The 27,100-nt window shown below is 38.2% G+C and overlaps 1 protein-coding gene across 6 annotated transcripts in view; it reads right to left on the bottom strand.

Moving 5' to 3' along the window:
• LOC145466762 (polycystin family receptor for egg jelly-like) overlaps positions 1-20,477 on the bottom strand; it is a 41,794-nt gene extending 21,317 nt beyond the window's left edge. Inside the window, exons 1-8 of one of the 6 annotated variants that reach the window (XM_081450475.1) lie at positions 20,330-20,477; positions 18,390-18,452; positions 7,937-8,018; positions 5,253-5,345; positions 3,974-4,264; positions 1,944-3,128; positions 1,412-1,588; positions 533-835 (exon numbers count right to left, since the gene is read on the bottom strand). In XM_081450475.1, coding sequence (XP_081306601.1) covers positions 533-835; positions 1,412-1,588; positions 1,944-3,128; positions 3,974-4,264; positions 5,253-5,304 — 2,008 coding nt within the window. In that variant the 5' untranslated portion in view covers positions 5,305-5,345; positions 7,937-8,018; positions 18,390-18,452; positions 20,330-20,477. Of the gene's footprint in view, positions 1-532; positions 836-1,411; positions 1,589-1,943; positions 3,129-3,973; positions 4,265-5,252; positions 5,346-7,936; positions 8,019-8,147; positions 8,397-8,416; positions 10,371-10,780; positions 12,332-18,389; positions 18,453-20,329 lie in introns of those variants that run through there. The other 5 variants (XM_081450476.1, XM_081450472.1, XM_081450473.1 and 2 more) reach the window with 5 other exon arrangements.
• Positions 20,478-27,100: the final 6,623 nt, after the last annotated feature.

Genomic DNA, 27,100 nt, shown 5'->3' with positions numbered 1-27,100 from the left:
TTTGAAGTAAGCTATTAAACACAAGAGACCGTTTTTACCACATTTCCACACACTGAGAAAAGAAAACGACGCGCAGCGGAGTATCTTTGACAAACTTTGAGATGTTTGGAACTGTAGAGAAAAAAACATTTTCAAGAGTTTGATATATCTTCTCAGTCGAAACTAATTAAGATCAGATGAATATATAAACATTGTCTCAGTCATAATTTTTCCATGGACGTTGCCTCAGTCACTTTTTTTCATGGACATTGCCTCCGTCATGATGTTTTCATGGATATTGCCTCCGTAATAATTTTTTCATGGACATTGCCTCCGCAATAATTTTTTCATGGAAATTGCCTGAGACATAATTTTTTCATGGACGTTGTCTCAGACATAATTTTTTCATGAACATTGCCTCAGTCATAACTTTTTCATGGACATTGTCTCAATCATAGTTTTGTTTAGCTACAGCCATGATACTTAGTGGCTACTAAAAATAAGGAAAACAGAGCAGCGTTTTCTAAATCTTAAGAGTTATACATATCCTTACCAGGACTGCACGAGTATTCTATTTTAAGGTGTTTGGTAACTCCAGGACATGGATCACGAAAAGTGTCATTGGAAACCATGAAAGTACAATTTTGTCTCATTTGGCATCGTTCATAAACTTGTGCGCTATTATGGCCCTCCATATCAGCTGACGACGAACACGATCCATTACTGGCACCAGTAACGTTGCAAGTCATATTAACTTCGACGTCACGACCGTAGAATACGGTATTGATGTTGATAAATGTGCCGTTTGGACACGTCAAGTTGGCTGTCATAAAATCGCAGGTTGTGGAATTTCGATCTGAAAAAAAAAAAAACAGAAACATTCCCAGTGCTATTTTAGGTGCTAAAATGTGTTATTTTATCACGTGTTAGGTTATAAATCTCATAAACGTACAGTTAATATGTTGTGCTAAAGAGCTCACCTGCTCTCTATTTGATCAACGGAGTAGTCAATTAGTTAGTTAGTCACTTGGTCACTTGGTCCCTGAGTCACTCGGTCACTCGGTCACTCGGTCATTCGGTCACTCGGTCACTCGGTCACTCGGTCACTCGGTCACTCGGTCACTCGGTCACTCGGTCACTCGGTCACTCGGTCACTCGGTCACTCGGTCACTCGGTCACTCGGTCACTCGGTCACTCGGTCACTCGGTCACTCGGTCACTCGGTCACTCGGTCACTCGGTCACTCGGCCAGTTAGGTGGTTGGTTAGTTGACAGATGTCCCCCAACAATTCACTCGTTTTTCATCCTAAGGCGCACTGTGTTTACACAAACCCGAACCTCTGAATCCAAAGACCAATCGTTAGGCCAACGCGCGTTTGTTGACACGTATCTATTGAGCAATGGAATACCTCAAAATAACTCTGATAACCTACCAAGACATGGAGTATAGCATCCTGTCGGGCGAGTCTCTGATCTTGATCCAGAACAGTCTGCTCCTCCAGCCTTTCTTGTAGGATTGAGGCAGATCCTCCTTCTGACTTGATGGTACCGTACACCACATACATCAGGACATGCACTCCAGCTTTCCCACTGCAGGTACCCACTTGATGCTAACGAAATATTCAATTCTCAATTAACTACCCGGGCTGGATCAAGCAAGAACCGAACGACGGTGAGTTTCTTTAATACTCACCGACCATGAGAGAGCTTAAGCAATGAACATGGCGACGTTAAGGACAACACCTGGTTGAGTGAATTCATATTTTGCAGGAAAATCTCGTGATTGTCACGATCTAAGTTGTTTGTAAGCTTTGGTGCCACCTTTATGCCATGAATACTGTGTAAAATTCCAAACAAAAAATACGAATATGCAATTCACAGCAATGATTCAATATAATTGTAGTTTCAAGATCACTCATTCACCCCTTAATGACATATAAGTAAATTATATCTATGTATGCTTACCAGGTTGACAGCTGTTTTTGATAAATAGTCGTAGTGACGTTATTTTATCCTTATAAGGTTCACCCAACTTTTTCCTTGTTACGTTGAAGTTGCATCTTCTCTTCCCGCGGCATTGTCCTAATCTAAAGGTGAAAATTCTTTTGGGTTTGAGTACTTTAGTGATGTTGTAGTACTCGTAAATTACACAGTCGTTTTGTTTGAACACACTGGAGTTCGAAGAGTTCAACGACGATTGTAACACCGAAGAGGACACCATTTTAGGATGAAAGAATGACGAAGCCGTTATTGAAGACGACGTTGTTTCATTTTGAGGTAACGACATCAGTGGCACTGATGATTGTGGTGGTAGTGATGATAATGCCGGCCGCAGTGATGCTGGAGCTGCTGTAACTGTTAATGATTTGGATGATGACTTAGGACACACTGTTACTAATGATACTGGCACTGACACTGATGATGCTGATGCTGATGATAATAACAGTGATTTTGATGCCATTGCAAGGGATTCCGACGATGTTGGAGATGCCACTGCCGAAGATGCTGATCTTAGCACTGGTGATGGTGCGAATGATGCTGATTTTGACGCTGGTGATGTTGCTAATGATGCTAGTGTTGGTATTGGCAATGTTGCTAATGATGCGGATGTTTTTGACGATTCTGGTAGGGATGCTGAGGCTGATGCTGCAAATGATGCTAAAGGTGACACTGGAGATGCTGCTAATGAAGGTGATGATGATGATGATAATGATCGTGGTGCTTCTTCTTCTGATGATGCTGATGCCGATACTACGAAACTTGATAACATTGCGACCTGACTCAGCTTAGGAGAAGAAGTCACCGTAGTGGGTAACAAAGTACCAGGGCTAGTCACAAGTGATTCAGCGACAAAATGCATTGATAGCGCTTGAATTCCTGACGTTTGGAGTTGGCTGGGAGTAGTTACTCCAGCAAGCACTGCGGTGTTGCTTCTTTCACTGACATGCGTAGCAGAAATCTTAACGTTTGTCTGGTATGCCAGATTATTTGTCGATGCAGTGAAGAATGCGTTGGTGCTATGGGATGATATAGTACGGTTTTTCAAGATATATTCGATTCCTCTCCATTCGAGGCTGTGGATAACGAATACTTCCCCTACTGGGCAAACAAAGCTTGCGTACGTATTCTCGGGAAATTCAGTTTCGTTGACTGCAATAAAGGAGTAAAGGAATTATAGCTCAGTAAACGTTAAAATTATAGTTATATTAATTCATTTACATAGTTGAAGCCTTCCCCACGGACACATCTATATTACGTATTGCTAACTGTCCCAAACACGGTATTACACCGCACCCTGCATTTAGTCCAGAATGGCAGGAGTCAAATGCACCAGTTAGTTAAAAGTGGTAGTCAGCAGTGATGTACAAATGCGTCGACGTGGGGAGCTGAAAATATAAATGAACGACCCTTTGTTTCCTTCCTCTAGTTTTAATTAGAATGTAGGTTTTAAAAGTTAATCTTTATCGCTGACGACATGGTTCCAAGAGAATGGCAAGAAGTATTCACAAATGTTGCTGTGTTTGGCAAACCAAGACGAAAGACACATTGAATGTTAAGATTATCCTATGAGGTTCATGCAACCCATGATTCGTGGGTCTCACAGGACTATAATAGGTGGTGAATGCTAAATGCGAGCCCGAGACATTTTGACTTTTTCAATCGCTACTTATTGAGATTTCAACGTGTTTTAAATGCGAGCTGAAGATGTTCAGGTTCTAAGACGTTCCAAAGTCATTTATAAAAAAAAAAATAAAAATCGGTGCTTCGAGACTTTCTTAGCCTTGCAATAAAAAAAACGACACTGCGAGACCAGTGAAATTCGACAAAAGTTTTGCGAGACCCATGGTTTTTTAAGGGCCATTCGCCACTCCTGACAATGGTTTTGCGCCCCAAAATAACAGATTAGTTTTGACTCTTTGGCGTGTTTGCCGTTTATTTATGTTCATGCCATCCCTAAACACGACTGTATGTAGCAAACAATGTTTCCAACTTACTTATCTTACAGTTGTAAGAGATATTGAAGTAATTTGTTTTGTTTCCATCGCAAGGAATAACTGCGCCGTCGTACGATCCATTTATAACACAGGATGACAGCCCCTGACAGTATGGCATCACTCTCCTGCTCAAGTCAACAGAAGCATTACAAGATGGTATCGCTTGATTTGGCTTCAAGCATGTTACGTTGTCAGTTCTTCCATATGTCACGGACTCGATGAAAATCTTGGAATCGTTGTGACACGTAATGGTTGCCAACTCCGTGGCGCACGCAGTCTTAACAAACGATGCTGTGAAAAAAAAATACGTAAACACAAGAGATTACGATCATAATCCCGTGGTACACATAGCACTGAATATCGATCAACTTCACTTTATTGCTATTGAATGTATGTGGGATGCGCAAAAAAGTTTCTGGACTCACTTTTTACCAAAAAGGTGAACGCGGCCGGATCCTAAGTGGCTTAATTTCTAATCATGTGGACAAAACGCTAATGTGTGTAGCCTGTATTTCAGCTATGTTCTCTTTCTTGGGACTGGAAGACCAAAAAAGATGAAATTCAGGCTATGCGCAAATGTTCTTTCATTTTGGACAATTTAGGGTTGGTCATTACGGTCTGCGAGGTGTTTTAAACCCTGGCATGTGACCATTCAAATAAAAGATATTAACTCTCGGTTTAATGTGATGCATGATGTCATTTCACCAATTGGTGAAATGAAATGTCTGACATTTCCAGTTTCAATCTATGACGCCCTTACAGGTAAAATGACGCAGATACCGATCACTGTTCACAACTATTAAAGCTAAGTGGAACCGACTTCTTTCTAAATGACACCATGAGAACATAATAAGCTACTGGACCGGCCACGGTCAGCTATTTGAATTTAAACACTAATTTCTAGGATTCTTTCGTTTCTAGGAGCGAAGGGATAAAGGAGGCATGTCAAGCGATACTATTTGAAATTGTATTGGCAATCAGAAGATAAAAATTCGATTAAAAAATTAAAATTTTACCCATGAAAAGGTTTGAAATGACGTGCAAACCTAAATCTCCATTTGTTCCCATTTGGTCCTGAGTTTTGTAAAAGCAGATCAAGATTAGTCTCCCGACAACCCGGCTTTAACATCGATCAGTTCTGAATTTTCCTTTTACATTAATTTTTTAAGAATCATTTTTTTTTCATGCTATCCCATATTTGTAAATGAGAGGTTTGTTTTAATAAAGTTGGTAAGTTAAGTTTATTAGAAAGCTCAGTAAAATATATATATTTACTCACCGTTGCAGGTTACGAAGGTTAACCCGAGTGTCAAAACTAACAATAACAACATATTCCTCGTCTTATGAGGTAATGATCTTCTTCTTTTAACAGCTGAGGAAAGAAAATGACGGAAATCGTGAAATCGTAGAAAATGAAAGTACGACCATTCTCTAAAACTACACAGCGTCCTGCAACACATCAAAATGACAGATATCTCAGAGTGATACTTTAATACAGCATTTATGTTGACCTCATTAACATTTGCAATAAAAACCCTACAATTGGATGGATAATAATGTAAACAACATCGTAAAGTCCTCGTGAAATATACCTTTTTTTAATTTTTTACTGTTCATTTTTTTGGGCCAAAATTGATGCAAAGCCCATTAGAACGTTAGGTTCATATGCCTGTATTACGACATGGATCAAAATTAACTCAAAGTTATCGATTTTTTCTTGATCGTAGCTAGCTAGCTAGCTCAAACATTTTGTTTTCTAGACAGAGGAACGACGAATTTAAATTATATTTTAGTTGAAATGAGCGACTCAAAGACGTTCACCACTTCAGTGCTATTTACAGATGTATTAATTAAATTAGGTAGCACTTTTTAGGTGTTTTAAAGTACTAACGAAAATGACCGCCTTCACACTGTGTGCAAGCAAATTGTGTTCTTTTCTTAACCAAAGCTGCCGGCTTTCTTAATTAAAATATTATCGGTGTTATTAACAGACGCAATCAACGTCATGGCTGTCAGGGTTTATTAAAGGTACCAGCGGAAACAGAGACTAAAAAGAGGAAACATAACAGGCGCCGATGATGTCGGTCCTGCAAGGCTAACAGTGGAAGGTTTAAAGTGGTCAAGTTTAAAATTCAAAAAATAAAATAATCCTAAATTCCATTTTGCAGGAAGTGGAAAAACAAACAACACCATATGTTTTCACAATACGGTTTCATCAGCAAACATTTAAGTTACAGAACCGAAGAATGTACTCGTAAGAATTTAAACGAAGTTGACAATGATCTATAATCATAAAGAGTCTGTGTGTCTTGTACCACTTCAATACGTTTTGATTTGATTTTAGAATAAGTAGTGCCATCTTGAACTTATTTAAAAGTTGAAACCTTATTGAAGTCTGAAGTACTAAATGATTTTGAGGCGATGTTGAAAGCGAGGCTGTAACCCAGAAATGGAAAATAGGTACAAGCTGTTTCGTGTCTCGACATCTATTTTTACTGCTTAATTTTCAAAATTGGTTTTACCTTGGTCTTTTCGCTGTTGCTAGCAATTTTTCTTATTTTACTTGCTGTTGGTTTAGATCTCCACTTTGAAAAGTATATAGAACTTCTGATGATAATCTGAGAGTATAATAATGCGAAAAACATTGAATTTTCCCCAAAACTAGCCAGGGAGGGATTCCAGATTGCAATCATTTTTCATGTAAAGAATAAAACACTGCAAGAAAAGCTGCGGAACGCAAATTCTCTAGATCCCTGGTTATTTATTCATTCTTCGCGATTCTACTATATTTTCTCAATCAGTAACAGTATTAATCGTTTCTTATGTTTCCTTTTTGTCCCCAACAACACGATTAACAACTAAACAAAACATTCCGGTGCTAGTTTTGTTCACAATATCCAGTAATCTTTATTCACACTATTCAGGTACAAAGGAAAGGTAAGACAAAAAAGAAACTATAGAAAACGTAATGATCGAGATTATATAACTATACGTTCAATTTGAGTCAGTGTGCAACAGCCAAAGTAGCAAAGCTTTCGAGTTGGCAGCTAAGATTGGTTATTTGGTGAGTGAGTTTACTAAAAATAAACTTAACACGGCAACTGATATTACAGTCAAACCAAGTGAAGCGTAACCTCCAAGATTATATTAATGACTTGATTATTTGAATATTGAACACGCTAGTCGTTTCAAGCCGCAATAGGGAATTGATTGATTGATTGAATGCAAGTGATTATATGAAAGATCATATATTTGAACTGCGGAGAAAGATATGAAGACATGATTGATCATCGCAATTATATACACAACTTAAGCAGTTGTGAAATTAAAGCCTGAAAAAGAATTCAGGCCTGAACAGGATTCGAACCCATAACCTCTACGATACCGGTGTAGTGCTTTACCAACTGAGTTATCAAGCCAACTGGGAGCTGATCATGTTGTGAGTTCGCTGTATACCCGTAGGTGGTGAAAAATGCAAGTGAATATACGAAAGATCATATATTTGAACTACGGACAAAGATATGAAGACATGATTGATCATCGAAGTTATATACACAACTTAAGTAATTGTGAAATTCAAGCCTGAAAAAAAAAATCAGGCCGTTAAGCAGTTTCATCACCATCTACGGGTATATAACGAAGTCACAACATAATTAGCTCCTAGTTGGCTTGATAGTTCAGTTGGCAGAGCACTGCACCGATATCGCAGAGGTCATGCGTTTGAATCCCGTTCAGGCCTGAAATTTTTTCAGGCTTTAATTTCACGACTGCTTACGTTGTGTACATAACTTCGATGATCAATCATGTCTTCATATCTTTCTCCGCAGTTCAAATATATGATCTTTCATATATTCACTTGCATTCTTCACCATCGACGTAGCCAGGAAAATCACTTGTCATTTGGTTTTGTGAAATTTTGGCTTTTAAACGGAGGACTAAATATGATTAGCGCCGGAGCATTACCTTGGCCGTTCTTAGTGGAAGGTTGTTCTTGAAACACTCATGATCATCTGCTGGCTGGACAAATCTTCAACATCGATTACTACTGAAACAAAAAACATTCGAAAGAGGAGCTGAGTTAACCTGAAACTGGAAGACATAACTTAGTGTAATACTAAGCACACTCTCTTTTATAAGACAGTTGTTTTTCAGGCCGAGGCTGAATATTTCGTACTTTTTGGCAGTCTTCACAATTTTCACAATTTGTTCATTTATCAAGACGATGGTTGATTATTATTTGGAGTAACCTAACAGATATACATTGTATTTATATTACTAGAAAGAAATGCATATATTTCATGTATATTAAACCAGGCAGGAAGACAGGTGAAATCATTGAAATCGTGTCATTCTACCGCCTTCAGATAACTAGCTGATTTCTCTTGCAGAGTTTCTACATTGAGAACTAAATGAATGAATCGATCGAAATTGAACACGCATCACCTGACGATGTATTGTCGGTGCTGGAAGGGAAAACTAGACTTTGATCACTCTTGAAAATAAAGATAGGAGAATATCGTTTCACCCCGAAAAACCAGCGAAGCTGTTATCCAAATTTATCTTCATTCAAGTTTCAGCTTTGGCAGCCCACAAACAAGCAGTGATGTCGAGGAACTATGGTATCAACTCTTGCTCCACTCCGAATTGTATTTCGTAATTTAGCCAAGCATACAGTAAGGGTTCTAGTTCAATCGTTATTCACTGCCTAAGAAACACCTGCTAAGAAACTGCCAAAACAACACTCGATCATTTCTCTTTGACACTCAACGTGAATTGATTAAGACCAGTACGTGCTCAGTGGCACAAATGCGTAGCTACGTTTTAATTGAAATAGCTAAAACACGGAGGTATAAGAAGTGATACTTTGGTCTGCATTTCAGGGATGGCGCCACTGTCCGAGCTAATGTGGCGAGTGTAAATCAAAATATCGTTAAACGCGGCAATGTGTTGAATGTAAGACATCTTCCACGAAGGAAAAATGTGCAGTGGAGATAGGAAAGTATACTAACAATATCATTTTAAAGGTCGGCCATTCCCGCTCAACATTTCAACAAAACCATGTGTGGTTTTCGTTTTTCATATAACCCCAAAACGCTCCATTGATGTTGCAATTTGGTGTGCTGACATGTTGCGCGGGTCTGATTGTGCTTCAGAAGGTTTCGAAGCACAGAACATAGAGCATTTTCATTTTTTATTCATTTCAGCGCTAGGAACTTGAAAACAAAACCAGGGATTTTTTTTCCTCAAACCAACGTAATGCCTCAATCGGATCTTAATTTTAGTTTAAAAGCTATGTGCAAGAGATTATTAACTATGCGGGCGGTGCGTTTTATTACTTTGTGTTATGCAGCGGATATGTATTGTCTAGGGGGATGTAGAAGCTATTTACATATTTTAATTAAAAGCAACGGGTAATGGCTAGTTTCCAGAGAGCAGCAAATTGTAATATTCTTGATAGAGGAGACGAAAACACACAAATTAAGGGCGCGCGGTTTTGCCCTAATGCTTATTTCCACTATTACAAGTAAGAAGAATATTTCTAAGCCCCACGGAGTACTCAAATCGTTCTCCCGATATTCAGGAAAAGTCGCTATTTTGTTCCTATAGAATTTAGCTTTAACTTTGTAACTGTTAATGTATACAGTATGTGATTTTCAGTGTACTTTAATCAGGTGGTTCTATGGTTATCAATCTGTTAATCTAATGGCTTTCATCGATTCGACTGAATGAACGCTGCACGCAGTAAAAACACCTTGCAAAACATTAATTGCTGAATGGAGCTTCCCTATTGGCTCATTCAATTGAGACAGGCTTGAGAAATTGGCATTTAATTTCAGTGTCAAGAATTCCCTTTTCGATTTGCAAATTTACAAAGAGCGAAGGATTCACGGTCTCTAAATACGGAAAATAAAATGATTCCTGTTGCAATGATACCACAACCCACGGAAAATCTCGCCCAGTTCTAAAAACAATCACAATCGTTTAGCATATAGAAAGTATTCAAGATACAAAATATTCATTATGATTTTTTAGATTTGAAATTCATACAGTTAGAACTCCGCTTTACATCGATTGGCAAACAAGGATTTGATCCTAAGTCCTACGAATTAGAGCAAATTACAGTGAAGTATATTTGCCCATGGCCTTAGGCGTCAGCGAAATCATGTACTTTAAGATATTTCCTTACCACGTTGACAAACACAAGCCTTTCTTTCATTTTAAGTTCAGTTCTTGTCATAGCGTGAGTACTTTGAGTGGCGATTTTGAAACCCTCTCCGTCGCTGCACAATTAACTAAGACGAACGTGCCCATTGAAAAGGTAACGATCGCGATATGAAGATTCAACCATTTACACGCAAGCACTTGGAATTAACTGTCATCTACAACGAGCTAGAATCGACAGAAAAAAGCTATGCTGTAAAACGCATGTGTTGAGGCAAGTAAATTGGAAATTTGAAAGACTTTATGAGAACAGTAATCAGTATTTATCACAATGAATACTTTCCTGCCCCTTAATCGTCTGCTCTATTTTCAAAGATAGTCGTCATGTGTTATAATGTTTCCTCATACAGTTAAAACCGTTTATAAACTCAGAAATGAAAAAACCTTGTATAGCAACAATAACGAGCAAAAACTGATAAAAAGATATTGTTCTTTTTATATATATAAATTTTAAGAAATAAATACATAGAGACGGCGAAAATTACGATTCCATCTTTGAGAAGAGGTAGACCTCCTCAACGAAAGGTTGGCTTCGTGCAAGATGCTATCTCAAAACAAATGAACCTTCAAAATCCAACGCCTTACCTTAATAAAACCCAAGGTACATCGTCAACCAAACATCAGGTTCTTCGCTTACAAAAGGTTGAGTTGGGTTTGGCCATATCTCACAAACCAGGCTTTCAATTTGATAGGTTTAACTGAAACGTCAATGCACCTACCGTGCGCTTCTCTCGCAGGTTTACCCAGCTGGCCCGATTACAGAATTTTTAATCAAGTGACAAATGCATGCACGTCAGGAATATTTTTTTTTTCTATCTGATGTTAATCTTGTTCTTTGTGTTAGTGTAAGGACATACACGCATCTCAAACTCGACTCAATATCAAGGAGTTCAGTGAAATTCAATGTGAATTGACCACGTACGAATTAGGAAGTGATGTAATTCAGATTATCTAAGCTACAGAATCTTTCAACACCGTGAGTAACTTAATGGACTCAGCAATGAGTGTTAATTATAAACAAAGAGGCTTGTAGAAATTCAGAGAAACGAGCGTTCACAAAAACTTTTCCAATTAATTTTTTCAAGAACCCAGCCATTTTCTGAATCACGTATAATTTGTTAAATCCTAGGTTATTATTGTCGCCTCTGTCCAAAGTAAACATAATTAAGCCTCCTTTTTTTGCAAAACTTATTTGTTTAGGATTGAATGGTTGTAGAGATATGTAGAGATAGCTCTACCTAACTATCGTAATATAGATGGCTCATCAATCAAAACAGTATGCCCTGAGATAAGTTCTATATAATTTAAATAATTTATTTCGGAGGCAGTTGAAGGACTGATCGATTTTAGTCGGTGCATGACGAAAGTCAGAAAAGTAGATTTTTCACGGCAGGAGTTCGCCCCTTAATTTAGTACAGATTCAGCTTTTTGCTATTACGAGACTGTTGTGCCATAGATTAAATGTTTGCCCACTCTTGCCATTAGTTCTGAGCTTTCCCGTTGTTGACAGCCATTTCCCACGCTCCGTTCAAAAAACTGAAAATGTTCAAATGTTGTTGTTTCTAGTGTTGTTGTTAATGCGCTTACTACACCTAGCTAGTTCAAACGCATGCACTTAAACTGAAAGAAACAAAACCTTTTTTAGTCCTGCGAAAAAAAGGAGGCTTAATTGCGTTTGCTGTCGACAGAGGCGTCATTATATAACTGAACCGCAACACTTCATTTTTTTCCCACGCTTGTCACTGCTCTGCAGTGATCAATTCGATGATTAATTTTTTTCATTTTTGAAAACTACTTTAGATTTTAATTCACCTGAAATAGAAATCTATTTCATCCAGTAACCATTATGTATGATGACCAAGAGATGATCAAGTTAAGAGAGTTCATCCCCCATATAGGCCTTTTACCCGAGGCAATCCCTTCTAAGTTGTTTTTAGACACCCCCACTCTTGCCATTAGTTCTGAGCTTTCCCGTTGTTGACAGCCATTTCCCACGCTTAAGTTCAAAAAATTGAAAATGTTCAAATGTTGTTGCTTACAGTGGTCAATGCGCTTACTACACCTAACTAGTTCAAAGACATGCCACTTATAAACAGTAAGAAACAAAACATCTTTTTTTATCCTAAATAAATAAGTGAGGCGCAGAGTTTTCACCAGAGCGCGCCATTGCGGGAATCCCGTGCTGCAATCAGAGATGGTCCCCAGAAAAACGAGAAAAGAGCCAATTTGGCTCTTTCCTTTTACAAGACTTTGGGCTTAACACAGGTATAGTATTTTAAAAGCCATCCCAGGGCTCGAAATTGCGACCAATATGGTCGCCAATGCAACTGATAATTTATCCATGGCGGCCAAAAATTCTGGTTTAGTCGCCACAATGGCAGTAATGGCGACTACATTTCTCTGTGTTGACGATCAATAACGGTTATTTTGTCACACATTTTGTCCTTCTAGAAAATCACATTGAAAGATCCTTGCTTCTAAAACATTCAACATAAGAAAAGAGGTCAATCCGTCCTTTTGCTTTACTGCAGTATTGATGCTCGGAAAACGTCCAATACAAATGGCTGACCGTGTATGAAATTGCCCTAGAATGCATTGTAAACACTTGATCATTGACTACGTCGCGTATGCGTAAGGATTGTTCTCTTGTAATGCACGGATCCTTCATACTAGTATCTGATTCAAAAGAAACTTTATTGAGTAGAAACGCTTCAAAAAGTACTTATTAAATTTTATCATAGACCCCAATAAACTGCTTTATTTTCCTTGGTACCCTGATGCATTTTTGCCCCTAAAAAAGGTCTTCAGGGGCCACTTTGGCCCTCAATTAAAATTTCCTGGCTGAAACACTGGAGGCGTCAATATATAATAACCTCAACACTTCATTTTTTCCCACGCTTGGCACTGGTCTGCAGTGATCAATTCGATGATTAATTTTTTTTTTTTGGAAAACTGCTTGAGATTTCAATTCACCTGAAATAGGAATCTATTTCATCCAATAACCATTATGTATGATGACCAGGAGAAGATCAAGTTACTGAAGAGAGCTCATCCCCCATAAAGGCCTTGTACCCGAGGCAATCCCTTCTAAGTTATTTTTAGACATGGTACCCAGTTATTCCACGGATGTTACTGGCTCGTTGTATGGACATTTTTTTATGGAGGATTTGTTTATGTTTTGTTTACAAAGCAAACACGAAAACGTCTGTGAGGAAGCCTTCTTTGATAGCGAACATTTCGCTCGCACGTAATTGGTCTGAACGCGTTACGTGACTGAATTTGCCCCAGCTAAAACTGGGCCCAATAGCCTCCATTTGACTTTGAAAATGTTATGCTCGGATATTTGTTCTTGGACATTATCTTTTTATCGTAGCGCACAAAATTGTTCGCTTCTCGGAACATGTATTGTCCGCGAACAAATATTCGCGCACATTTTCACGCCAAATGGAGACTATTGTTTATTAAACTCTCTTGCCTTGATCTTCTCTTGATGATGATATAAAACTAACAAAAATCACGAAGCTTCGCTAAGAAAAGGCAGATTTTATCATGAACAAATTTCCAAAGCAGCAAAGAAAAAAAGAGAATATCTACATGAAAACAACACGACGATGCCCGCTCCAGAAGTTAAAGAAAATTTCACGTAACGAGGCTGGGGTGAATGCTGACGTGTCATGCATAAACGGAAAGAGTTTTTAACTGTAACTTGTTTACAATTTTATTTAGCCATCCTAGAACACTATACTAAACATCTCTCTATGTGATAGTCTTAAAGATCCTAGCTTGGACCACTAACACGTTAACATTATATCGAATGATCTTCCACCTTATTTCAGCGGTACGTACTTTTCTTGGGATCTGGAACGAGCGCGGCATGTCGAGTAAGATTGGGGAGAGATATGGCTCACGTGCAAGTCTTGAACCCCCTGCTAACTCGCGCGTGTTTCAATATGTTGATATGAAAACAGCGACTCTCTGATAGATTTTACAATTTCTGGTGTTTTTCTTCCAAAGTAAATTGCTATTTTCCGGACGTTTCGTTCAATTCAACGGTATTAATTTTCGTAAATCATAATATCGTGACACGGCTTCCCTGAAATAAGTTCTTACGTCGTAGTGTGATATTTTGACCAGCGTTTCTGAGCCTAGCAGCTTCGTAGAAAATAAATACATTTTTCTTAGGTTTTCAATACCTAGCATATGCCAAGAATAGTGTCGAAATGAGATTATTAACTCGTCAATCGAGGGCGTGAAAAACACAATGCCGAAAATTGGCCGTAGATTAAAACTGAAGAAAATCCCAAAAATGTTTGTTGTTTTCGGACAAAAAACAACAGTAAGATGCTGTAAGGCACCCATTAGATTAAAGCAGTACTACGATATACATAAAAATCATTTACAGACGATTCTTCCTCTAACCTCGCCGAGTATATTCCAACAAGGAGGACAAAATCGTGACAAAACCGTTGTGGCAAACTTAATAACAAAGTGGCCTTTTCATAAAAATGTTTGTTCCAAACTCAAATTAGTTACCGTTTTATAAACAAACGTGTAACATTACCCTGAGTAAAATAACTACTTTCCAACACGACGTACATAAAGGAACATTGATTCGAACTCTCGTGATTAGAAATACTATTAAAACAATTCTGGTACTTACGATTTCTGCTCTCCTTACGAACTCTACATGTAGCGTGAAAAATATTTACGGGAAAGTCTTTCTATAAAGGCTCCGAGACCGATTTGAGTGATTCAAGAATATATATTAATCCGAAACGGCGCCAAATCAAGGTCCAGGTGATTTTGGCTTATTGGGGTCAATAAATAATGCATGTTTTCCTGATAAACGTATATTTTGTTAAGTTTGAAAGTGAATGCTGCCAAGGATTGATTTACGAGATTTGTGTTTAAAGAATAGGGGAACATCCCTGACATTGAATGGCTCACATTCGATAAATCTTAAATTTCTCCATGGTACAAAGGCTTTCTGTCAAACGTCTACATTTGGCGTTGTTTTTCACTGAGTCCGAACTACCAGGCAAAGAAATTTAAGAAAATTTGCAATTTTGGGCAGAAAGCGTCATGTAAAATTTTGATATATAGGCTATCAACTCGGAGTACAGAACAAAGTTCTTTTGAATGACTAGCATATGATTCTTAAGGCCTTTTTCGAAGAATTTGGATTGTACACCAAGGCACCCGTCATTGATGATTTTCCTTATTCTCAATACCTGCTTGCTTACCAATGTGTAGCAACCATGAGGAGAAAATGGGATTTGATTACGGAAATTTGTCTCATGAATATACACACATCCAAAAGTGTCAGCTTGGAGGCTTGCAACACGCGAATAAAATCTATTCGACAGTTGATGCAATTACTCGAACTTTACGACGTAAATCAGACAGTCTTATACAAAAGGACCAAAATGGCTACTCAGCGGGAAATTAAGTAACACGTGTTGTTGTTTCTACTTGTCAGTTCTGCACTAAATTAACCTCATGTTGGGAAGCTCTCAGCCAATCAGATTCGAGAAATGTTTCAACGCTGGCGTAGGGTTTCAAAATTGTGACTTTTTACAACTGATGCTGAAAACTAAAAATTGAAGCTTAAAGGGAACAAATAGAGAACTTAAAAAGTTAAAAAGTACAATATTTGGTTTCCTCTACGCTATTTAGGAAGCAACGTCACTTCTTAATAACTTAAGAGTAATTGAGGTTTAATTCCGGCCTAGCTTAGACTGCTGAAAAAGGCTCCAATTCTATAGTACTTCACAAATGAAATTTTCAGGTTTTTATTTTCAGATGTCATTATCAGTACAAGCTTTAGCTTGGGTGATGTCCTTAGCTCAGTTCATGCTTCAGAAATGTTCCCTATTTAAAAACTGTGTATTATAGAAAAATTCCCATTTAAAGCCCTCGCAAGTATTAGTCCACCGGATAGCCATATAGCAGAGACTGACATTCTACCGATCATCTGAAGAATACAGAGGCTGTTTTTTGTCCAGTTAATAGGCAGAATTCTTATATATGTCCGCTTAAAATTGTTTACACTGTAAGTCCCATCCAAAGATAACCCCTACCATTTTTAGAGGGTGAAAACAATGTGTGATAATAAGCTGCTAATAAAACACCTCACCAAAAATTCCTTTTGAACGATGAACCCAAGACGTGTTTTGTGGCGACTACAACAACAACATACAAATTTAGATGGTGCCAAATTTAAAAGAAAGCCATTCAAAAGGTGAAGAGCGGCACTTACACAAGTTTTCATGGCAACTATTGTTGCCACCCTACATTTTCACCAAAAATATGTCATGTGAAATTCAACTCATTGCTTTCAAATTTACTTAAGTTTGCCTGACTAAATTTTGTCTTCGTAGAATTAATAAGCTCCAGGCCAAACGCCAAGATCGCCCTCTTGAGATAAATTAATTATTAGCACGTGTACGGACAAAATTTCTCAGTCTCATCCACGACCTTCGATTCTCTCAATTGGTTGACAAATTGTGTATTGAAATATTTCCAGAACTACAAAAGTGAAGGATGAATTAACTTTCTTTCTGTGGACAAGTAGAATTAAATCACTTATTATTCCCTTTTGTTTTTTTTTTTTATTGTGCGAGTTGTTTTCTGTTTGCCAAATTTTTGCAAGTCAAACAACAACAATAACTTTCATTTGTAATCATGGTTACAAAAAAGAAAACATTTTATAGGCAGAACCAAGCGTTAGAGCAACATAGTTTTACATATTATATTCTTTTGTTAACTCGTTCGATGACACTTTAACGGTTCGTGTTAAGAGTGAACACAGTCTTTTCAGATGGCGAATTGTTTCCAATTCAGAAGCAAAATGAGAAAATTGCAAACGAAACATTTAATTTTGGAGAACAATGTAAAAAAGTTTGTGGTCTAGTAATATCAATTGAATTCGAATTTACGTCTGAGGGATGATTATGATACCTTAACTGTAAACTCAGGTGTCTGTGGTCCCCGTCTGCACTACACCGGCGAAATTTGAAAACGGCGTTTTTCACTCTGAAAACCCATCAAATGTTTTCCGTCCACTCCGCTGGAAAAATTTGAAAACCCAACAATCAGCGATCATTTTCCATTTGCGTTCGAGGTAAACTCTGGCAGGAAGTTAATCACATGATCATCGTTAGTCATCATTTTCGAAAAGTTCCGTTTTCAAAATGTTTTCCTTCCACACTAAAACGCAAAGCCAGCCTAATAACTTAAATAAAGTTATTAAATAAAATTATATTCAAATTCCTCCGGTTTGAAGAGCCTTTTCGAAAAGCTCCGTTTTCGTGACGGATTAGTGTAAACGTAAGGCCGAACTGAATAAAGCTGCGTTTACAATTTCTCCCACGTGAGTGTGGACGAGGCCTAAATACTATAAAGATTGTATGTTTGCTATTTAGTATAGGACAAACAAACCCGGTTATCATCCAAATATGAGACACCCAAACCGAAGTGCTTGTTTTTAATATCAGCTTGTGGATGAGGTTTTGGTGCGTTAAAGTGTATTAACTAATAAATCATCACACTTTCTTTGCAATGTCTCCAGTTTGGGTTGCAAGAATAGGTGACATTTTGTGAAGTCAAGGTACTTTTATTCATAATGTAATTGGCTTTAGTTATTGCAACCTTCAAGAATGATCAACCGTTACCTAACGCAATTTGATATATCCTTAATTAAAAGCCAGACAAATCGAAGGGTTTCTCTACATCCACAGCTAAAATGAAACTAAGAAGCAAAGGCCGTATTCGTCTGGGTTTTCGTGAAAACTGTTTGGTGAAATATTATGTAACTAAATCCTTAATTTTCATCAGTGCTGGCCCGCTGACAGAATTTGCGGTCGTGTTTACGTTCTGCTTCATCAAAGCCGGCCAAGGACTGTGAGTGCAATTTTTTCATTAATAATGTGTTACAACAAGAAAAAAAATACTTCTTCACACTTGTATAGAGAAAGAAAACTTTCCATTAAGTTGCTTAACCAGCCTACGCAGCGGCTTTTATTTCCGTTTGGTTATTTAGAAGTACAGCCATTACTATCTCAAGAGGGATATTACTAAATCATTGTTTACTGTTTGTAAATGTCGATTTTGCCCAGTAAACGCTTTCATGAAAGAAAAAGTATAACTTAAGAATCTCAATAGCCTGTACTTATTTGCAATCATATGTACAAACCTCACTTTTGTTGTTGCGTAATGTTCTTCTTTTCACGCGGACCAATTACTTGACAAGTATAACCTGGGGTGAAAGTGTCGATAAAGTTATTTTAAATTCTAATTTCTTATGAAGAAATGATTAATAACTCATGTCAACTCATGCAATCGAGTCAGAGCAAATACTGTATGATTTTGCCACCAGTAAACACATTGTAATTTAACGAAAGTGTTATTTTTCAAGAATTTTGACATTTTTTATTAAATTTTTGGTAATCTTTTTATGTTAATAGTGTGCCATTTTCTCATAGCCCTTTCGATCGAAACTTTTAACGCTGCTTTGCATACAATATAGCATCGGTGTACGAATTCGTGGTACTGCATTTTAATTATACATTTCAACACACAAAGTAATAAGAAAAATATAATGGTATAGTTGAAGAGAAGAAATTTGAAAGCAATCATAAGGCAGATGATGTTAGGCCTCCATAGCTACAATCAGAAGTGTTAGAAATGTTTTGAAATCTTATAACGTATGGTCATTCTTTTTTCAGTTTTATTTTCATGACAGACAGTTTTATTCAACGTGTTGTTGCTACTGACGTACGTGCTTGCAGCTGCCGCAACTAACCCCTAAAAGTCCAAAGAGTAAAACGTTGACTTGGTCACGTCCCTACGGCGATATTTCTTTGAAAACCATTTAACGTCGGCAGCCTCTTTTGATATTTAAAATTGCCAAATGTTAACGACGAGAACATTTTTCTTTTCAACTGACGTTAATTGGCTCAAAATAACAGCGTGTATAGCGTAACAACTAAAGAAATAATTTCACTCGATGAGAGTTTCCAAGTGATTTTAACTAACAGCGGATTAACCCAGACAACGGTTTATTGTAGCATTCTGATAAAGTGCTATTGAACATCAAAAACACTCTCTCAGACTAGATCACAAGGCAGGGGAGAAAGAATGAGACTGTGCCTCGGGGAAGTAGACAGCGAATCTCTGGAAGGCGAGCTACCTTGTCTAGCATGTAAACGCTTCAATGTGTTTTCTAAAAGAACGTATGAAAAGTTGGCTCTCCCAGGATAACTTGGTTAGACGGGCACCCTCCCTCCATGTAAACAGGCTCCCAGCCGGGTACCTTGGTCAGCCTGGGTAAGCCACCTCCATCTAAACAAAGCCTTATGGTCTGGGCAGCAAGGACTCAGATTAATAGTATCAGATCATATTTTCTTTTTTTTTTTCTTGCATGCACAAATGAACGTTATTGTTGTTCTCCTTTTTGTTGTTCTTGTTAAGTTGTTGCCGTGTATTTAAATTTTTTTTCTTATTTTGCCCATTTACATAAACTCATGCTCGGAGCTGATCCCATTTAACTTATTGTAACACGTAAAGGAAGGAAAAGGACGGTCTTATTTTTGTCCCAGTTTAAGGCAAGATCCTGCATAGTTCGTTACAAAAAATCGCATGCCCACACTATTTTGTCACGTTGCCCCAACAAGTCGACAGAACTCATCTGCACTCCCAGCAATTAGAGACATGTGAGGCAGTGTGCGTTTGGAGCAAGACGACATGACAATCCCGCTAGTTGGGCCAGTGCTCGAAACTGGACCTCTTGCAAAGGTTAGACAGCGCGCCTTTCGCGAAACACGTCGGTTGTGAACACGTTTGATTCCTAAATAGGTAGATATCTCAAGGATTAAGCTAGATTTATTCAATTTGTAGCCTTTATTCCTGACTAAAATCGGATGGACGTAGAACACGCATCCGAGCTTGAGAGACCAATATTGCTTAGCATTCAGTTTGCTGCTAGTCGACTTGTGAAAACTGTATTAAGTGCTTAAAATGCAAGTTCAAACCAATTCAGGCTGTAACTATCTGTAACTAATAGGTTTGAGAAGTGCTGGCTAAAAGCCATTATTGATAAATCCTCTTATTTGAGAAGAATGACTTTCTACTTACAAAAATTTGCTGCGATGGAAAAACCGTCCGTGCCTTCGTCTTGATTTCCAATTTCAATCTTCCGTTAATATAATTCTAAAAGGCGTACGTTCAGAACACTGTTCTGACTGAAAATTCGCACTGCTGGGGATATTCTTGTTTGATATAGCGTATTTAACCATTAATAAGCAAATCTTTTTCAAACGCTTTTGCAATCTCGTCATATCTTGAAACCTTATTGTTTACATATAAAAGTACATATAAATATTAAACAAGGTTAATTTGTTCCCGAGTGAAAAATACGTGGCGTAAGATTGCTCTACTGATTAACTAAGGCATAGTACCTGTAAATATTTTTCATGACTTTTTTATGGCTTGTTTCCAGCTTTTAGACCCTCTTTTTATCAGTTTATGATGCTTTAGACGATTGTTAATTCGAATAGCCTTAATTAATTCGAGCGGTTTGCCTTTGAGTTGCAAAATAACTTTGCAAAGAACGCGCGAAGAAATTTGTCCTTTTGTTTCAAATGTCAACATGGAATACAGCTAAAGAACGATTTCAGAGGTGAATTTTTCTCCTGTAATTTGCTTAATCTCGATACATTTGTAAAAGAAACTAATTATTTCATATATACTTCACAGAATGTAGCTTTGGAACACTCGGTCGTTCATCTAAGTATCTTATCTCGCACAACACTCTTGGATAAATGTCATTCCTCGATCAAAACCTTTTTGTATCTAAATTTAACCTTGATATTCAGAACAAGTAAAAACCTACACAGAAATATTTAATGTCATGTATGTACAAAGTGGTTCGTTATTTCTTTTGTCCGTTTTATCAAAAGCCTTCTATTTATCATTTCATCTGCAGTTTTCAGGTGGCTCTCGTAAGACATTTTCACACGAAGATGACACAAGGATAACACGAACCTTCAACCTTGTACCGAAACAGTTTCGCTCACGGGGAAAACAACAAGGGTAGTTTTATGAAACAAGTTTCAACAGAACTCAAAAAGAGTTAACGATTATGACATACAATAACATTTTTGAGAACGGCTGGAGCACCCAGAATGGTCCCGTTACGTAGCAACTATTCTGATAAAACTAGGGATAGTACGATTTTAAATGAACATGAAAACAAGACTCGAGGTAGTGCAGTGGTAGGACGCCCCCCCTGATTCGACGACTTCATTATAACGAACAGTTTTTTCCTTTCTGAGCCGAACAAAAGCTAAGTTAGTTTCTTTAATTTATCAGAAAATCCTCTTAATCCAGCTAGGTCATTAATGCGAAAAACAACCATCTTCTAGTATGTTCTCTACAAATTTAACCTGATGAAAGGCAAAAAGGAATCAGTTAAAAATTGTGTTCGAATATCGCAAAACCACGTTCTGCGCTCGAGCGAGGGTCGACGAGGAGCTAAAATAAAATTGTACCTGTCGTAATATCATCTCAAGAGGATTAGTATTTCAATGAACCTACCCGTTAATGCAACCAGTTTTTTCAGAACGTACCGATTTTAAGACTCCCCGCACTAAATTCTCACTGTTTTGAACAACTTTATCTGACACTTTAATTTCACAATTTTATCGCACGGAACTAGAAATTTAATGTTCAGAGGCTTTTGTTTTTAATGTTTAAGACAATTTACAGCTTTTAACACCTGACACTATCTCACCTGAAATGCTACAGTGTACACTATTGTACACATACAATGAGGGGATAACATTTTTGTTGTACGTTCCGCATTTGAAAGTCAAATTCGACATGTTTAGTAAACGGGGAAGAAAACTAACATCAATGATCCTTCCGCAGCAAACTTCCTGTGTTTATTTAGAGGAATCTGCATCACACAATGTAAGATATTTCGTCATACAATGGCTCTCATTTCTTGTCAAACAATCAGTATAGAATGCCTTTTATTTTGTTGACAATGGAAATGAAAGTCAAGGGATGCGTCCTTTTTATCGGTAGATTTCACCAAAGAGTTAATTCTTTAACGCAAAATATAATAACAAATGTTAGAGAAAGCGTTGCGCAAGTAGAATTTATGAGAGCAAGGGGAGCATAAAAATTAGGATGCAAATTATCTTACCAGTTGTACAACTGAGTGTATCTGTTATGGAGGTGTTTGTATGTTTCCTCTGGGCTTGCAGTAGCTGTAGACCTTCAGGGCTGTTTTCCAGAAGATATATCTTAAGCTTATTCCTGTCTCTTTTCACAAAACCAGAAGAAAGTCAGGGGCGGATTTAGGGAATTGGGTGGATTGGTTGACTAGCCACCCACATTTTGGAGAAGCAAAAGATGACCGGCAAAAATTGATAAAGATCGTTAATATTATGGCAGAAATAAAGGTAAAAACTCGGGACGGGTACCTCATTGTAATTTCTAGTTTGTGGCATTCCTAGTATTTCTGATGTAAGAGTTTTAAGTAAGAATCCAATTCTCAAATTGCAACATTTTGAAGGCTCATTGATTCTGCAACATCAAGGTAATAGTTGGCTAAAAAGAAAAATGGGAACACCAGCTGCGAAACTAGCAACCAAAATCGGTCAACTGGCAACTGTATGAAATAAAACATGGTTACCGCTATATATAAAATCACTAGCTGAGTAAAATGTAATGAATGGTTTGGTAGCACAGGGAAAAGCTGGGACAGTTAATATTCACCAACAATTCTTATAATAATACCTGTTTCCACCCGTAAATAATCCTGAGATGTTGAATGTGTTTTACAGTAAAAAAAAAAAAAAGAGAACTCTTTTAAACGATGAAAATTAATTATTAACTCAGTTTAAAACAATGCTAATTAAGGTTACACGTTAGTTACAAAAAAAGCCAAAATATCACCCTTATGTAAAAGCCACCATCCCATTGAGATCATCCAAAGTTGGGCCAACTTTTGTAAGGGCAAAAGTGTGGAGTACGCTCAAAAGCGCAATGTAGTTCACTTATTAGTCCAAATAAGAGCCTGTTACAGATGGAAGCCCATACCCAAGGAGACTTAAGCTTTAAAAAATAGCTGTTGCGTATGTTGGCATTAGGCCACCTAATTTTAACTCTAAAGACTTTTTAACAAACGTACTCTTTTTTACAAAAGAATACGTTCATGAAAACAGCGTGAGGTGCTGAAGATTCTCTGATAACTTCGAGAAAACAAGGCTTGGGGGACATCTTGAGAGCAAATATTAACAACAGACATTGCATCAGGTCTATTTCTTATCTTTTAAATCCTGACAATCATATCAAATCGGAATTGACCTAACGATGTTATATTTGATCTTATATTACTAGAAAAGGACCCAACAGACCATCTTTCCTTTCCCAAGGAACCTTTATTTTTTGTCGTGGCATAAATTGCAAGTCCGAGGACATGTTTCTGCGATATTTGCATAACTGTCACAAAATTCGCGATATTCTTGACACTTTACAGGATCCAGGTCGTGGCAAGCTATAAAGGAAAAATAAACATCAAAAATAAAACTCTTAGTATCGTACCAAATATAGTTTTTGTAGAAAGACAGCAAAAATAAGCCCATTTAGCGCGAAAAGATATAAGAGCCGTACCACAAGTCTTGTGTAACGTCAATTCACATTTGCCGAACCTAATGTAGCTACATGGTACACGTAAAGTTAGACTACTGGAATAGTCCTTCAGTTCACTTAGCCGGATTTCACGCGGCCATTTTTTCCTCGAGGTTTTCGTAGTCTAACGTACAGTCCGGGCACGGCCTGAATTAGTTATACGATTCCATCGACACAGTTGTATTTGGGTCGACCTTGCCGTTCTAGTCGACTGCCCCTGTTGAATACAACGGCAGAAGTTCGACTTCGATTCAGACGTTGAGCTTCAGACATGTGCCGAATTTAATGCATGCATTACAGATGTTTTATAGAGGAGTGTTTATTGTGACAAAAACTAGAGTTAAGCTTTACAAAATGCTATAATATTTACATAATTTGATGTCTGTTAAACCTGTAAAACATGTTTCCGTATCTAATCATGATATCATTAGATGTTTTATATATAATAATAATAATAATAATAATAATAATAATAATAAAGATCTGTCAACAGGGAGCCCACTTCACACACATGTGGTTCTATAAATTATGTTATACCCATAATTCTACACATTAATGCAAGGTGTCACTTAAATGCCATAGTTTTTCAGCTGCCCCCTAGCTTCCCACCCCTACTCGGTTTCTGTAGCATGAAGTGACTAGGAATATTTCTACTCCAGTCCCTCCCTAGATGGGATCCTAGTCCATCACAGGGTTACCTCCCCCCCCCCCCCCCCTCAGCTTTAAATTCGTCGATACCCATTTATACCCATTTATACTCCTGCAATGGAGGACAGATGTCCTTGGGACAGTTCCAGGAATACTTCAAATTGGTGCGTTTTATTCTCGCCATCACTATTATGACCCTGGATCCACCTTACAAACCCCCACCACTCCCCCAGGCAATGTTGGAAAGCTCTTAGCGAACATTGACACTTATTTTGCTTGGCTTATGTCTGTCCAACGATCCCAGTTCAACATTGTTTTGGGGGGAATGGGGAAATTAGGAATGAATTTTGCTCGTATCGCGTTCACCGTCCCAACACTTTCAGCCCGGATTGTGGGTTGAGAGAGGCACTGTGAGACTGAAGTGTCTTGCCCAAGAACTCGAGACAATGTCCCTGGCCAAGGCTCGAACCGGGAGGACTGTTCAATCCGGAGGTGAGCGCACTATAACCATGAGGTCACCACGCCTCCCCCTAATATATGTTTACCAGGCTAAAAATCCCCCATCTCATTTATCATCATCGGGTTAAACTGTTTTTCTTACCATCGGAGGACTGGCCCATTTTAATTTCATAAACATAGTTCACACCCTCCATACCGGCGCAGCTGGACGCAGCGCTGGAGTCACATGGCAAAAAGTGTCCATCAACACAAGAATCTGATTGGCCGTCAGAATTGTACGCGACATCCGGGTTCTCTCCTGCCCAACATTCAGCCCAAAACTGAATTCCGAAGTACGAGTAGCCAGCGGTGGCGGTCTTCCTGGAGCAGTCGCACACAAGTCTGTACGTAGACAAAAAAAGGTCACCAGTCAACTGATGTGTGGGAGGCGTGGTGGTGTGATGGTTAGCGCGCGAACTTCAGGACGAGCGGTCTGGGTTTGAGCCCTGGCCGGGGTCACTGTGATGTGTGCTTGAAAGAGACTAGGCATGTGGTTCTTGTGATCATAGTGAATAGAATAGAGGGAAATATGGTTAAGAAACCCGGTAAACATCAATGAAGCAAACAAACAGGTTAAGATTTATGATGGAAGGTCCTCGACCCTGCACATCTTTTGTTTTATGCTCATTGACTATCCATGAATTAGGTAGTCAAAATGTTTCTATTCGTTAGTTGTTTATCATACATAACCACCTCGTGTATTTTTCCAGGTTTTGTGCAGGGTCAACCCCCAAAATAGCCAACAAAAGCATACAACAAAAAACTTTGCCAGGTTTCATAACCATTTCCTCTATTAACTATGTTGTGAAAGGCACATTACTCTGACAGTGCCTTCCTCCCCGAGGGGGAGACTCCCATAGAATAAGGGCGGGGGTGCTTGTTGGAGATTTTCAAAACAATCCCTAAGAGGTACCAAGATCCTGTTTTGTGGGTGTGGCTTAATTTTTTTCATTTCTAAGAGGTACCAGTTTTAAAGCTAATATTGAATTTTTTCGGCTCTTTTCATATGCAAATGTTTTTCAGCCTCTGTCATTGTTATTTTTGATTAGTTACTTATCCTAAATTTGAAATTTAGTTGTTACTTCTATTGTAAACGGTCACTTCTGAAGATGTATGTCGAAACATACGAAACATCAAGTTAAGTGATATTATTACACATTGAACTCACTATCTCTTTTCTGATTGGCCGAACGGCGTACAGTGAATTTTCGAAATCAGCGCCTGTGACGTCATCTCTGCAGATTATACAATAATCATGTCAAGGAGGCTGAAGGTCGCGGCTAATCATGTCAAGTTCGCGCGCTGTGTGCTGCTTGCCGTCAGTGAAGAAGCAAAAACATGACTTTTTTCGTTCAATGTATAATAAAACAATTGTTAGATTCGGGGAGTCCACCCCTCTTCCCCCCCCCCCGCCTCCCCCCTCCTCCCTCAGGCTTCCTCCATTCAAGTGTATATATGAGTGCAGGGACTTTCCCAGATTCTCCGGCGTTATCGTTTCTTAAAAGGTTCTGGAGGAGGGGTATCTTATAACGTTTTGGGACTCTATCTTAATAATAATAATAATAATTGTCGTGGCTAATCGCCGTCGCAAAGTACAGCAACGACGCAGCTCAACAAGGTCGAACCGAAAGCATACATTGGCGCCTCTGGCAGCCGCTATACGGTCCATGTGTGACCTTGGAGCACAGCTTACAGCCAGCTGGAATCAGCTGTATGTTGGTTTTTGCTGGGTCAACCCCCAAAATAGCCAACAAAAACATACAACAAAGAACTTTGCCAGGTTGTTGCAATAACCTGGTTATTATGGGAGTAAAGTCACTCTTGACTCGTACGAAGGGCTAGGGGAAGTTGTTCTCAAAGTAAAGGACAAATTTCTTCGGAGTGGATATTCGGATGAGGGCCGTGGAATTTCAGTTCTTAGTTAAAGTTTTTGACAATTTCTCAGCTATCAATAAGTTTTGCTGGTCTCTGACCTCAGTTATCAGTTCAAAAACGTGTAAAATCTCATACTATCAGCTAAGCCTCATCTATTTAAAAACCTAAGATTGACCAAATGATTAT

This window comes from Orbicella franksi, chromosome 13 (assembly GCF_964199315.1).
Source record: "Orbicella franksi chromosome 13, jaOrbFran1.1, whole genome shotgun sequence".
Lineage (NCBI taxonomy): Eukaryota > Metazoa > Cnidaria > Anthozoa > Scleractinia > Merulinidae > Orbicella > Orbicella franksi.
The sequence above is the reverse complement of the archived record's forward strand: the minus strand, read 5'-3'. Positions and strand labels throughout refer to the sequence as shown.